This window comes from Etheostoma cragini, chromosome 13 (assembly GCF_013103735.1).
Source record: "Etheostoma cragini isolate CJK2018 chromosome 13, CSU_Ecrag_1.0, whole genome shotgun sequence".
In the NCBI taxonomy this organism is placed as follows: Eukaryota; Metazoa; Chordata; class Actinopteri; order Perciformes; family Percidae; genus Etheostoma; species Etheostoma cragini.
In genome coordinates this window covers 981,968-998,002 of record NC_048419.1, presented here as the reverse complement: position 1 = coordinate 998,002, position 16,035 = coordinate 981,968, and the positions used below count along the sequence as shown (strand labels likewise).

Here is a 16,035-nt window from a genome sequence, read left to right as displayed (position 1 = left end):
GAAAGTGTTTGTGGATCCATAAATCCTAAACCTATACCTCTCTCCTCAGGTTGAGCCAGATGACACGACCACCCTCCTCAGTCAAGGTATGACCAGGTAAATTGCCTTTTCTCCCAAAGTTGCTTTTACACTTTAGTGCTTTTCACTTCAGCAGTTCTACAAGCAGTTTAAGTGCTTGCTAACAAAGAGACGGTTTTGGAACATCGCCACTTATAGGGCTCTCTCCTCATTACCGGGGAAGCATAATGTAGAGCTCCTTTCATTAGGAGGACTTCTTTCAGAGCTTAAAAGACACTTTGACCCTGATGCAATCCAAAGCTTTATGCCATTGTAAACGCTGAGAGTGATACACGTTATGATACACACATGATTGATCTATGATCTATTTCCTATCTTAGTGTACTCAGGGAGTGCCCCGGCATTGTTAGAGTGGTGGTTATTTGACCAACTATCTGGCATCTTATCAAGACCCGAGCTGCCTTCCCTCCTTCCTGCCTTTATCAGACTCACACACACGGTGCAAAGCCTCTCTAATGATTAACTACGCAAAGAAAAGACACAATATTTGGCAGCACACCAGCCAACTCTGCACTGTAGGACAATGGGGGGCTACTGTAGCTGCCAGTAGAGAATAACAAGATTAAACTATGACTCGCTGATTAGAAGGACAAGGTATCTCTTGTGCCTTTATGTAAAGGTTATCATGTTGAACCCAAAGGTCAAGGTTAATCCTTCGTCTTATCATTTCTTTATATCTCTATCTGGGTTTATTTGTCCACTAAACATTGGTCAAAATTGTGCACAAAGTGCGGAAAATAAAAGTGTACACTGCTGAGTTATTATCACCACCTCACAATAATGCTTTATGTGTCTTTAGTGTGAAATGGAGAAGGTCAGAAAAATAGAACAAATCCCTTCCTTTCACATATATACAGTATGTATGCAGCTTTCCTTAAAAAATGCTAATTAGTTCATTTCTTGGTGTGCAAGGAATAAAAAATGTCAACAAAGACTTGATTATAAACTCACTGACGTGTGCTCTTATTAGTGTTGCTTTTGTGATAAAATTGCAGCAACGTGTGAAACCCAGGAAATGGAGGTGTGTGGGATTTCTTACAGAATGGTTAGAGTTCAGGCGAGGAAGCAGGGGGATCTGCCAGTGGCAACTCCCTGCAGTATTTGAAGGCAACAGTCGTCTTGGTGTAAAAACTTTACAAAGGTGTAATATCCTGAAGGCGGAAGACCGGATGATATGATATTCTGGGGAAATATTCTGGCTTAACAATTTGTAAAATAGTTTTATAATAATGAGCGTCCGTAACATTCAAGCAATTACCCAATGAGTTGATAAAAAGCTAAATAAGACTATCAGCTCCACACAGGTCTCTCTGGATTTCTCAGTATGGCTATAATATGCAAAACCACCAGCGTGGTCTTTTACTGCAAGTACTGCAATGTCATTACCATTGGCAGGGTGACATTAGTATGCACAGCTAATGACAGGTGACAAGAGAGGCTCCCACATGGCTGCCACACATCAGGTTTCAGCGTCACTTTATGCCCTCAGCCTGAGGGTTTCATCAGCTCTCTGTCACACACAGTGGCATTTTCTCCCTGCTGTCAAACAGGGCTAATTATAGAGAGCAGTGATTACAGATACATCAGGTCAGAGTTGAATCCGCCTGCAAACTGATCGTTTCTACTCATAAGTGATCTACCGAGGCGCTCAGTGCTGATTGATTATCAACACATTTCTTTTGGGGGATAATCCAATCATTGACAGGCAATATTTCCTCCCTTGGGTCTGACTCACAGATCAATACAGTTCCCGGTTCATCGGTCTCTGATAGGCTATGATGTGAAGTGTTGTAGTCCAAACACTTACTCTGAACACTGTTCCCAGAGGTACTACCCGCTGCTCTGAGAAACAATTAAGAAAGAAACGTAAGGAGGTAAAAGAACACACATGCCGTTGTGAAGTGCTGCTAGTAGATTAAAGGAGACTATTTTACATTACAGAAAAGTGTTTGGCTCTAGCGAGCGGGTGGAAGTGAAGGAGAGGAATTCAGAGTAGGAGAGGAGAGACACACGACCGCTGAATAAGTGAGGATGAAGAGAAGCAGTAATCGCCTAAGCTGTTATACATCGCGAGCTATTAATCTCCGGTGATGCAATCCCAGATGGAGATCTGATACACTGCGATCCAATTAACTTCCTCTGCAGGAGGAACCAGCCTCTGCTGACCAGATTCACCCCACGCAGCGTGATAACAACAGGGCATCCCCAAGCTGGGGGCTGTCAAAAGATCAGCATGAGATCTGACAGCAGAGCTTCACACTCATTTATTCAGTAATCACAATCCCATATTACATGGAGGAATCTCACATCACAAGGTCAAACTCCGATTTAGTCGCTGCTGTCCAAACTTAAAGTGTTAAGAGTGTTTGTACAGCTGCAGGCACATACTTTCCTTCTTTGCACACTTATCATTCAACGGAAGCTCAGAGTCCTCAGTCAGCAGGGCTGAGTGGGCTCGTAGGCAGTGACCACACACACACACACACACACACACACACACACACACATACACACAAACAGTACAGCCAGACTCTGATATGACCTGTGTAGCTGACGATGCATTTAGAAAGGCCCTAATGTTTCAGACCTTCCTCTTTCATGATCACTCAATCAGTGCCCTCTTTACAGTAAAGCATCTTTGGTTGCGTCTACCAAACCATTCTCGAATGAGAAGCCAGTCAAAGCCATAGCAATGTCAATGTCCCAGCCAAAAACCACTACTAGTCGGTTTGATTAGTTTATCCCCTTGCCAGACCAATCAGACCTTCCCTTTGCTCCAGAGGACAGCAGTCTCCAGGACAGTAATAGTGAAGCTAGGAGGCTAGGAGGCAGGCCGATCTCACACATCAGAGCATTAGCAGCTTTAACTGTCACGCTGGCAATTGAGCAGTTTCATTTTAAGTTCACAGTTATACTTATAATTGAAGGCAATGGTTCATCCTGAGAGGATTGGATCTGCAGAACCAAAAACACACTGCTTTGGAGAATCCTCCAATCTTCCTGTTGAAGCTAGCACCATTGTTTGTATGGTGGGCAGCTGTTGTGTTTCTGGGCACAGCAGTGTGTCCGCAGTACAGTATATGTCTATGTGGGCACACTGTGTGTCTATGGATGTGTACTTGAGAGTGTGAGACAATGGCACTGCACAGCTCCCTGCACTAATCCTACAGTAGCTTGTAAGAGGCCACCGTAATGACAGAGCTAAACAAACAACGGGACGCACCGTCATCTTTTTCATCCAATCTGAAGAGATCACAAGCGTAGCCCCATGGGCGCTTAATGATTTAATCTCCAACTGGAGTGTAGTCCCCCCCGGTGCCACATTTGCATCTGTTATGAGTTTTGTTTGTGCGTCTCTGAGAGTTTCTCCCCAGAAACAGTCACTGACATCCAACCTGTGTACTACATTGTTTCACTACCCAGATCCCATCAGTCCCCCCCAGGTCTTGCTCCCATACAGAAATTTAACAACCTTACTTATCTCTGCTTAATATGAGCTGTGTACTGCAGACTTACATACACTGATTATTACAAACAACTAATCTGATTTCATAATGAATATGGTATTTAACAAATCATGAAAGACTCAGTGTAGGGTCCATAAGTAGTGAAGACTAAAAAAAGTTTCATTACAACTCAATCTGGATTTACAGTGTGTGATACACTGAGGAAAGGACACACTTACATATTCGGAGTGCTACTGTGGCTTATAGCTTGCTGTTGTACAGATTTTGGGGGGGGGGGGGGGGGGGGGGGGGGGGGGTGTTGGTGTCTGCATTAAACAAACTGTTATGTTTTGGTATGCTGTGTGCAGGAAGATATTTAGGTCACAGGCTGGTCCTTGTGTGCAGGCTTTACCAGGAAGGTCCTAACAGATGGCTCAAGAGCTGTCGACCTTAACACGTATTGCATGAGAATACGTTGTGGTGAGGCCAGGCTCTAACTGTTCCTCCCCACTCTCTCTCCCCTGCAGGTGACAGCCACATGAGGAGGCCAAACTCAACGAGGAAGACAAAAAGCGAGGGCAGCTGGTCCACTTCGTTAAAACCACGCCCATGTTCTCTTCACCGCCATCACCGCTACATATCCTCCTCTTGGCTCATGCTGCTCTTCCTTTCCACACACTCATGGAGGCTGCTCAGAGCTGGAACGAGGGAGCGTCTTGCCCCTCCTTGAAACTCCTCCAAATTACAGGTCGGTGAGAAAGCACACAGCGGTGTGCTGAAGCTGGCCAGCTGACAGCTGGTGTCCTGCTCACCTCTGTCTGCAAGAATCCACTGAACCTTCCAGGGAGCAGGTGGGGTGGCAAAATCCCCTGTGACCCCTCTGACTCCTGATGCCATACTACTGAATGCTGACCATGAACCTGCCCTGTCTGTCTGCTTGTCTGTCCAACGGTCTGTCCCTATGTGTCTGTCTGTAAGTTACATCAGCTGTCAATCTGCACCAAGTGCCATAGCGTCTTTACATTCCTTCAGACTTTGCACTGACCACCAACAACACTAACGATTTCATCACTGACTATGTTTACATGCACACTATAACTCAGCCGTTAGCTATGAAATGACTTTGATGAAGCTGTTTGGATTTGCTGGACGGTAGAAGCTGCGTCGACATTTGTAAGCTGCAGTCATAAAGCTCCATGGGTGTGTCTGTCGCTCCTGTTAAAACGGTCCACAGTTCATTCTGCCTGGCTTTCAACACTTGGAGCCTGTAACCTGACAGAGGCTGTAAAATTCAAGTTATGTGGAGCAAGTGATGCAACTCGTTAAAATTAGCTGCAAGAACATCATTCTGTGTAGTTCATCCGTACAAACAAGCCTCCAGCAACAAGCCTCTTATCAGGTTACTCTGCACATCTTAATGGCTGTACTACCATGAACTTCAAACATGAATACAGCGTTTACATGATGAATGCAGTACTCTCATAATCGATCGATGTTTAGCTGTGCATGTAAACATAGCCACCAAACCAATAGCCCAAAAACTGTTACTTTCTAAAGATGCGTGAATCAGCCTTAAACATTGGAGCTTTTCACATCAACAGCTGCTTCTTTTGACCCCCACGTGTGTTTTTTATTTTTGCCTTTTAGCACTTACATCAGCATTGACAGTGCCAGCGAACAGGACAGAGATGAGAGATTTCTGCACATTATTTTTCACAAGATTTCTTGTGATTTCTTTTTAATTCTTTTTTCTGTGTTGGATTTGAAACTGGAGGTCCTACTGCCTATGATTGTTTCAGAAGGACAATGATGCAATCTGATTTAAGCGGACACTGGACAATATATTTTATAATTTATAATATACAGGCTTTTTCCAAAAGTAAATGATATGCTACTTTTTTTACTTTTAAGGAGTACCACCTGTGTTTTTGTGTACACAGGAAGCAATACAAACCATTTTTTGAGGAAACCAACCTTTTAATCCACACTGCCTTATCAGTGAGCCAGGTTTCTCTTTAAAGGGGGTTAGCTCTCTGATGGTTGGTTTTGAATTTCTGAGCACATCACCCACACAGAGACGGAGTTGATTTTAATGATGGATTCCAGTCCTGTCCCCGCTGGTTACAATACCAGGCATTGTGAAAAGAGACCTTTCCCCCTCGCAAATGTAGATATCCCATTCCACCATTAGAAGAAAGGACCTTTGAGAAGAGCTGGAGTCTCGATCATCAGTTTATTACTGAGGGAAATCAAAATCCCAGACAGGAACAGGCAATCCTCCCGCCCCTGGTTAGACTGATGGCGAGCCCTTATCATTGATAACAGATAAGAGAGGAATCCCCCTTTGAATCCAGACCAGAAATCCTCAGATGTCACAGAAGGAGCTGAAAAACTAGTCCCCTTCCATACCTGTACCAGAGAATGACATAGAGATTTAAATATGTAATAGAAGTGCAACGAATTACTCTATGCTTTAATTACAGTAAGTGCAGTGTATTTGTAATCAGTAATAATGAATGCAAAATCCCACAAAGAAGAAAGAAGTGTGCTACAGCTAGTGGCTTGTGTATACTGAAATTTTGACAAAAGCTCCAGTAGAAGCTCCCCTGAAGAATTGTTTTATTGTAAATTACCTGGTGGACATAATTTGACTAAAACCTATAAGCCACTAATAGTGTCAAAGCTTTTAAAACTGGTGCATAAAAGGTGAAAAAGCACTTTGATGACCTCCAAGAAAACACAGAAAGAGGAGGAGGATGGAATGACCTTAGCGGAGGAAGAAAGGGAAACGTTGAGGTGGTTCCTGGTTGATATGAGCTTGACTCACGGCTTGCTGGCTGTGTGGGGGGGGTGTGTGTGGGTTGTGTCCTTGTTGCCAGATCATTAGCTTTAGCTTCTCTCCAACTGCGTGGAGCTCTCTGAATGTGACTCTGTCCAACCTGACGTGTTTACACACCTACATCTTCTTAATGAATTAAGCTTCTTACCTTCGTTTTAGTAATATTCTTTTTCTTAATGTTACCAAATGATTTTTTTATATACAGTATATAAAACTACAATAGAGAGATAAATATATATAGCTATATCGCAACTCTAATATATTGTAAATGATGGCTTGGATGCAATGTATTTATTTGTTTGTTACCATAATGGAGAATAATCTATAAAGGGAAGTTTAAGGTGTGTGTATACTACATTTATTGGATGTCATTGGGTTTAGAAATGCCTGTTTTGTTCATCCTTTTGTATCACAATGAAACAACACAATACCTTATTACATCACTATGATTCATCCTGTTTACTGTGATCTTGAATTGGAATCTCACACATATTACACACAAAAGGAAGTGCAATGCGATTGGTTTAAAGACTTCGTATTGGTTTAATGTTTAGGGTGCAATACTTTTGCATTCAATTTTGTAGCTCTTAAAAAATGTTTTTTTGTTTTTTTGTTTTTAGAACAACGGATTGAAACCATTTTGCACACGTAATGTTCAGGGATTTATTTGAATCATAGCCTAGCATGAAATTCACAGGCTCTGTCACTTCATGCTCACAGTACAGTACAGTACAGTACAGTACAGTACAATACAGTACAATACAGTACAGTACAGTACAGAACAGTCCAGTACAGTCCAGTACAGTACAGTACAGTACAGTACAATACAGTACAGTACAGTACAGAACAGTCCAGTACAGTACAGTACAGTACAGTACCATACAATACAGTACAGTCCAGTAAAATACAGTCCAGTCCAGTACAGTACAGTACAGTACACTACAGAACAGTACAGTCCAGTACAGTACAGTACAGAACAGAACAGTCCAGTACAGTAAAGTACAGTACAGTACAGAACAGTCCAGTCCAGTACAGTACAGTACAGTACACTACAGAACAGTACAGTCCAGAACAGTACAGTACAGTACAATACAGTACAGTACAATACAGTACAGTCCAGTAAAGTACAGTACAGTACAGTACACTACAGAACAGAACAGTACAGTCCAGTACAGTACAGTACAGAACAGTCCAGTACAGTAAAGTACAGTACAGTACAGAACAGTCCAGTACAGTACAGTACAGTACAATACTGTACAGTACAATACAGTACAGTACAGTAAAGTACAGTCCAGTCCAGTACAGTACAGTACAGTACAGAACAGAACAGTCCAGTACAGTACAGTCCAGTAAAGGACAGTCCAGTACAGTACAGGACACTACAGTACATCACAGAACAGAACAGTCCAGTACAGTACAGTACAGTCCAGTACAGGACAGTCCAGTACAGTACAGGACACTACAGTACAGTACAGTACATAACAGTCCAGTACAGTACAGTACAGTACAGTCCAGTACAGTACAGGATGTTGCAGACATTTTGTCATCTGTTATGAGAAGGGACATTGGCTCTGTTAGAAAGGGTCATGAATGAGTTTTACTTTGCCAAATTTAGTTGATTTAGCAGCACCACTCCTTTAGGTGTACATAAGTCCGTTGTATCAAGTAATTCTATGTTAATAATCACTGAAGTGATGTATTGAGAATGTGCTATTTCTTGTCATACAAGAATCATGTATAAAGGAACCTATTTCTGAAGTTAAGCAGAAAACAGAGGTTATTTTTTATTTTTTGAGCAAGTCAATACAAGAGAAGTGGAGAGGAATCAAAGGATATTATTCTAGAACTGAACTGTGATGCTCCCTCGGGGGGTTGATAGGAAATGTACATGTCTGTAAATCAAATAAACCTATTTAATCACTTCATACCATGGTGTCGTCTCTGTTTCTGTCAGACATTCAGCACATTCCCACCAATCACCATCCAGCTGTGTGTCCATTAACTTATGATTCTTTACAGAATTACTTATAAATTAGTCATTCAAGTGGAGCTTCAGAGCAAAGTTAAATCTAGCCAGTGTTTGAAAAGATGTTAGCTTTCACACTACAAAGGTGTCTTATCTAAGTCTAAGAATAAGCTGTATAATATGATGTACATTTAAGTATATTTAAGTTCCTTAACTACAAACCAGAGACATCTGGATTCTCATTTCACTGATCATTTTGAAAGCACACATTTGTTAATATTCACATCCACATGTCATATTCTGAAGCAGTAGGGTTGCTAACACCTTACAAAACATTGCAGTCCAACAAAAAGAATTCATCAGTTTTAGTATTGTAGTTTTAAACAGAAATCCTCTGCAATCATATCCTCACAAGTTCCTTAGTTTGCATCTAGATGTGTATACGAATGTTTGCTCTTTTGATTCTTTAGTTTGTGATTGAGAAAATAATTATGAAATCCCTGCAAGTTGCAACTAAGGTGCTACTTGTTAGTCTTCTACGTTGATGCTTGACTTTTCTTGAGGGGGACCTAAAAAGGTAAATGTGAGATAATGAGCGAAAACTTAGATGAGAGGGCACAAAACACTGACTAATGTTCAAAGTAATACATGATTAATTAGTAATATAGTTATTAGTTTTGTGTTGCTCAGCAGCTGATTCAGAGTTAATCAGAAGCGACCCATGATGAAAGTCAGTGTGTTGACTCACAAATATGTAAATGAACTAATCTTTTTTTCAAGTGTGTTTTGTGATCAATGTGATCAATCAATTCTTTAGTTTGTAGTTTTCTGTGTTGTAGTCTTCCACAGACAAATTAGATTCACAAGGAAGCAATTCCAATCCACAACGATCATTACAATGAAGAAGAATTTGACATGAATGATTGCATCTTGTGGAGTAATCCCCAACAGTGTTGACGGATGTGAGTTGGCCACCTGGGGAGGGGTACTCATGTTTCCTGAGGTAGTGTTGTACTTCAGCTCACGCTGCCGTCTGGCCAGCTGATCATAAGTCGTTGCTAGTTGTTCAAACTTTCTGCAATATTGGAATATCTTAAAAAGAAGAAAACAGTTACTCACTAAATGGAAATTAAAGCTGAGTTTGGAATTCCCAAACAGTTCTTGCTTTACACAGAAAACCAGGAAAAAGCTGGTTGAATCTACCTTTTTTAGTTCTGGACCATGCAGACATGTTTCACAGGCACTTTACAAAGACCCCGTTTAAACCATTGGATTCTGTGTATCCTGCAGCACTGAGATGTATAATGCATGCAAAGTACTCTACCTATCACTGTGTATTATATGAAATGGTTGGTTGGCCCTCAACAATAGGTAATAATTTGAACATGTCAAAAAACGTTAAAATAAAAGATTTACGTATATACATTCATGCATACATATATAATTAAAATGACAGATAAATAAGGCCATGTATTTCAGAGCACAATCCTTTTATATTCCATCCATCTGTAGCAGATTAAATACCACATTCATACTAGACTTAGTATATAGATATAATAGTTTATCAATATATCAGTTGATAGGTATATCAGTATATAGATATATTATTATACAAATGCAAAGAAACTATACAGTCAGTAGATAATACTATCACTTTAAATCCTTTTCTTATCCTTATCTTAAAATGCTATGTAAATAAAGGTATTGTTACTATTATTATTGACCTGTTTATGGATTAGACCTTGGAAACAGAACTATTGAAGGGGAATGGAAAATGCTGATTGTTGTAGACAATAAGCCACTTTTTTTATGTTGCTTGTAAAAACGTTTCCCATGTCCTGTGCATCTCGGTTCACTGCCACTGGTATCATACAATACCAATCTATTTAATACATCAATATCTGAACATTTCAGAGCAACTGATTTGTTCCTTATTTACCTCTCAGTATCTCCCCCATGTTGTCTACCTCATGCAAAGTGTTTCAAAGTCATCCATTGTTTTTAAAGTCAATCAGGAGAGACATGTTTGAAGATATGAAAAACGTTTCATTGTACAACGCAATAAAATGTACAAAGTCTTTGGAGATTAGACTCCATTATTATACAAATAGTACGCATATAGGGGTAGAGAACCATCAGACACCCCGATGGAATCTGGACACCGGTGGTGGAGACGAAGGAGCCCAAAGACCAGACCGAAGGAGGCTCCGGACCGGTCAGCTGGAGTATAGGACTGGAGGTGGAAGGGGGGGTGGAGGGTTGCACTCTTTCCATGAAACGACAGCTGATAGCAAAGAGAGAAACAGACTGAAAGCAGGGTTGTGACTCTGTGATTGGCCCTTGCAATTTGTGTAAGATTCTGATTGGTTAAGCAGGAAAGTGAACACCTCTAACAGCTGATTGGAGTCAGGTAGAGCATTGATTAAGAGTGAGGTCTTCAGGATGGGATTTACACTGAGACACAATTCAATCAGGAGAGACTAGTTTGCAGATATGTGACAGTTGTACACACATGATACATGGTACAGTTATTTGGATAACAGCTGATTTAATTTAGGTAGAGCGTTGATTAAGAGTTAGGTCTTGAAAGAACTTACGCTGAGCTACATTAAGCACTTGTTCACAGTGAAAACACTTTGGGTCAAAGGTATGCCTGCAGAAACTATTGGATTTTAAAATATGCACCACTTTTAAGAACTGGATACCATGATTCCTCCTCTCCCCATCTTTGCAGAGACTTGATTCTTATCACAGTGAGAGAAGGCCAAAGTGAGTCTGGGAATGAACCACTACATTGTTCAGGTGCAGTCAGCCAGGCCTCTGTGAGGCTCAGTTTGTAAAGTAATCTTGCTGTCCCCAAAGTGGTCACAGAAGCACTGACACATCACAGACATGACACATCCGTGCTGTGGATGCAGTGAAAAAACAACATCTATTTACCTTGACAGGAAGTGAGGAAGTCTACAGCTAAAGGCCGTCTGTGTGCTGCCAGAGTTACTTAACATGGCAGCTAATAGCACTGATGGACTTGTCTATGACAGGGTTGCACAAATACAAAGCGTAAGTATGCAGTGCATTTGTTACAAAAGAAGACTTGATGTTGGCTGTGAGGCCTTTAATTAGGCAGAGCTACACTTTGAACAGATCATTGTATCCATTCAGTCTAAAGAGGGCAAGATTATAGAGGAGGAAGCTCAAAGTGGAGAATTAGTGTTTGGTCTGTGGATGACCAGGAGAAACCAACACCCTTTCCCACAGTCAGACCAATATGTACCCCAAAGTCAGACGCTCCAATCTCAAAGTCAACACCCCTAGTCATGCAGCAGGCAGGAAACACTGGGGCGTAGACAGGAAAGGGGGAGCCGTTCTATCGAGCACTGGAATTTCCATTTGCACTTTGCCACTTAAACTCACAGAGGACAAACCTTGTACAACACGTATGTATAATAGCCGGCGGTGGACGTGAAGCTTTAAAATGTCAGTTTGTCCGGGGTTTAAAAGCAGCATTGTTTAGGCCATCCATTATTTTAATGTTACCATGCATTATGAATCACAGTGGCCTGTTGTTATGAAATGTACTTCTGAAGAATAAAGTCAGATTTCAATACAAAACTATGTGCACGTTACACTTTAAAATGACATTCTTACTTGAATGTGTCCACGTGTTATGTGAAATGGACATCTTCAATTCTAAATGATAAATAAGATAACATGCGGTCAATTCAAATATCACATATTTCAAGCCTGTAAAGATTTGTTGATGGGATTTGTATTAAATACAATGATATTACATTATGTGCATATTAGTAAATCCTCACACAGAACTCTGACACTAGGTGACTTTCATGGACTCTCAGCATTAAACAAACATTCTTGAAAACTTGTGATATATGTAACAGTTTAAAATTGTCATCAACCTTTGCTAAGTCTGTTCATTTTCAAAAAGTGCAATCCAGTTTTAATGCACAGCAGATTATTCAACTGAAGCCCATGGTGTTTTCCTACCTTAAAGCCTTCTGGCAGTCTGACAATGTCATAAACCCTTCAGAGGTGTGTGTTCTGCTCCAAAGTGATGGGAAATAGTCAGGTTCATATAAGGTGGAGCATCTAAAGAGGTTTAGGTGCGTAAAAACCTTAAATTAAAGACCTAAAATGGTTTCTATCGTATATCAGTTCTGAAACTGGCTCATCTTGGCAGCATCTCATTACACAATGAGAACACAATAGGTTCATGTTGGGGTGACAACCACGATCACATTTGGTTTCTCTGTGACTTTAAAATAACAACCTGTCAAGGAACATGACTCACAGCATCCGCCGGTAATTAGCCCATTCCATCCCTTTCATTTCTATGTTTCCTCCTGAAGATGTGCCACCCTCCTGAGCTGGAATGGATTGTCAGATGTAATCACTGCCTTTACTCTGTAGGAATGTCTAAGTACCTCACAAACATTTTGGTTGCAGGCAAAGATGTTGGTGTGATAAGGTTAACCTGTTGGTTAATGCAGAGCAAACAGAGGTCGAGGTAAGAAAAGGAGACGAGATTGTCTGTAGTAAAAAAAAAGAAGAAGAAGAAGCCATGAATAAGTATCTGCAGCATCACATCTCCACTGTGAATCTCTCACCTTCTCTCTGTTGACACCCACCAACTTTTCCAATCTGCTTCACAGTGTAGAAACCCAGTAACCTTCACTAAAGCAAGTGTGGTGGAAACATTACAGAATTGGTGCAGAGGTTAGTCATGTTCCCAGAATCATTTGATGTCAAATAGTATCATCAGTATGTGAATGTGAGATCAAGGATCTATTTTCCAGTGACTGATTTATTAAACCAAGACTTTAAACAATATTTCAGGGTGGAATGTGTTTGTTTTAGTTCACAGTCAGTTCACAGCACTTGAACACACCACTCAAACACAGATGAAACATTGATGAAATAAGCTAAGACTTCGGTACACACTGTATTGCATGAAGACGAAGATGCAAACCGACAAACTGAGTCTTTCACTGGCCCACGTAGCACACATTTCTTCTACAAACGCGATAGAACAGGAAGGATTAAAGGGAGAAACAGAGATTAGAGAACAACGAGTGACTCTCCAGGCTGTTAGTGCAATTGAGGGGAAAAGGCAGAAGTAGCTCTCTGCTTCATTAGAGGTTCACTTGAGCGGGGACGTGCTCCTGTCTTCAACCACTCTTCAACCACCGTCATTACAAGAAGACACGATGGAGCTGACAGCGGAGTGACCTCACATCACGCTGGTGGCAATGAAACACCACCTCTGAAAATGGAGGAACCCAGGACATGTGAGTGGCAGACGCAGAAGGAAGTTGTGTTTGAGTACGTCGACTTTTCATTGCACGTAACTCTCGAGTCAAATCAAAAGAGTTTCTGTCTATATTAAATTACACATAAAGTTTTTTAAACTTCTCTTCTGTTTACAAAGTGAGAGCTGCACATTGAACTTTACGGATTACGGTAATAGGACCATACAGCATGTCCTCCCTTTCAATTAAAATGATTATTGTTTAATTCATAAATGATTTTCAACACAGAAAGACCCTTTTGCTTTAATGGGTAGGAAACAAAATTACAGTAATGAAAAGATATATCCTACTGTAAGTTGTCCTAAGAACAACCATGTAATAGGAGTTAAACAGTAACATCTGATTGGGAAGAACGTTATCACAGTTCCCTAAAAAAGAAAAAACTAATAAGAATAATTTTAAAACAATTGGGTCTGATGCTTATTTTTGGTGTAGTGTTTTGTAGGGAATTTGGGGTCAATACTTAGAACCTTCATTTTATCAGTTTACCTATAAAAATACCACAGTTAAACACTAGGCTTGTACGTACATGTATAATAATAACCGAATAAAACCATGTGACATAATTTGTCCTAACTGTGATGTGTAAAGTGAGAACAGAAGTGGTTCAAGAACTGATCCTTGAAGTGCGCCACATTTTAATAACATAAACAACAACAGAAGATGTTCTTATTGGCAGAATAAATACTCTTAATAACAAAAGAGACATGACGTTCTTTATCTAATAAAGATATCTTAGACAGGATACCACAATAACATGAGCTTTCATGTTATTGTGGTATCCTGTCTAAGATATCTTATATACATAAACAGCTGATTTAGGAGAAAATGACAAGGATAATTCACATCAGCAAATTTATTGCACAGACTTGGTGCCAGATTTGTTGCCCACACTAAATGTCATCCAGCTGAGAGATATCCCTCCTCTTCTTCCTCTCCCGTTCTGTAAGCCTCACTTCTTTCATGTGTGAATGGACTACCGAGCCCAAGGAGCCAACTAACCCTCAGCTGTCAAAGTCTGCATTAATGCAGGGCTCTGCATGCGTTGCTGTCAGTAAAGAAACCGACACATGGTCCAGAGGAAGCATGCCTTCCTCCTCTTTACTGTCTGTCCATGTGGAAGGAATAAGAGATGTGCTTCACGGTAGGCTGAGCAATGTCAATGAAGGAACCAGCACCAATGATACAAGAAGACATGAATGGCAAGGAATGGTCAGGCCTGCTGTCAGTGGAGCCACAGCAGTGGAAGACCATGTCAGCCTACAGCCAGTTATAATGAGCCCTCCTCGTCTCCCATCAGGCCTTTAAGCAGGGGCTTCAATTCAAACTATGCAAGTGAAGTCCCCAATGCAATGAGGAATTAATAAGATTTGCATGCTTACTAACAAGTATGTAATGTAAATTGACAGTGGAATAGTGTTCCGCGACTGCCTTGTTATGTGCCGCAGTGGGTTCAGTGTGAGTTATGAATACTAGGGTTTTCTGAATTAAACATGAGCTTATGCTTGACTTGGCAAAGACTGAATGATGTTAGTTGGCTTTAGTTTCTGTTTTTAGCTCACATGATTCCAAATTTAGAACTACCGTTTCCACTGCAGCATGACCTGGTTCAGAAATACTTCCAGAGTCTATTTATGCATGTGTCCACAATAGCATCTCCATTCATGTGTCCCACACGCAGAGCACAAACTGGGAAGGAGCTTTGTGTGTGTGTGTGTGTGTGTGTGTGTGCGTGTGTGTGTGTGTGTGTGTGTGTGTGTGTGTGTGTGTGTGTGTGTGTGCGTGCGTGCATGAGTGCGTGCGTATGTGTATGTGTGGAAACAGCTCTGCATAGATGAGCATGTATGTATATGTATGTATTCACAACACATAACCATCTCTTTTAGGTTATACAGGTGTAAGCAGCCCAAGAGGACCCCAAATACACTGATGCACAATGCACACAAAAAGATCAGCCCACACCCACAAGAACACACACGTAATTTTGGATGCACACAGGAAACCACTCTACTACAAGGGAACAAGAGGTCAGGTAGGTTAATTTCAGCTTTTGTTGTCATTAAATATGGAAAGATAAAGAAATGTATTGAGTATATTCCGTTATATCACACTGTGTAAGTGCTTCCATCCAGGATTGTATTACACATACAGCTAACACTGCACTTCCCTGGGTAATTAAGTGCTCTCCAAGTTGGCTGAATCAGTTATGCTCTAATACTTACAGCACACAGTAGGATGAACACCTGCAATGCACACAGTCCAACTCTTCCAACCAGTGCATTGTTACAGCTAAACCTCTTGGTGCTGAAGTCATGTTCAGCCACACTAGGGGGGCGGGGGATCTCCATGGGGATGTTTGTCGGCTGATTTATCCCTTCG

General features: G+C 40.9%; 1 protein-coding gene across 4 annotated transcripts in view; it reads left to right on the top strand.

Moving 5' to 3' along the window:
* spns2 (spinster homolog 2 (Drosophila)) overlaps nt 1–16,035 on the top strand; it is a 78,670-nt gene that overhangs the window by 53,945 nt on the left and 8,690 nt on the right. Inside the window, exons 12-13 of one of the 4 annotated variants that reach the window (XM_034889380.1) lie at nt 50–86; nt 4,052–4,069. In XM_034889380.1, the coding sequence (XP_034745271.1) occupies nt 50–86; nt 4,052–4,066 (52 nt within the window). In that variant the 3' untranslated portion in view covers nt 4,067–4,069. Of the gene's footprint in view, nt 1–49; nt 97–4,051; nt 6,780–16,035 lie in introns of those variants that run through there. The other 3 variants (XM_034889382.1, XM_034889379.1, XM_034889381.1) reach the window with 3 other exon arrangements.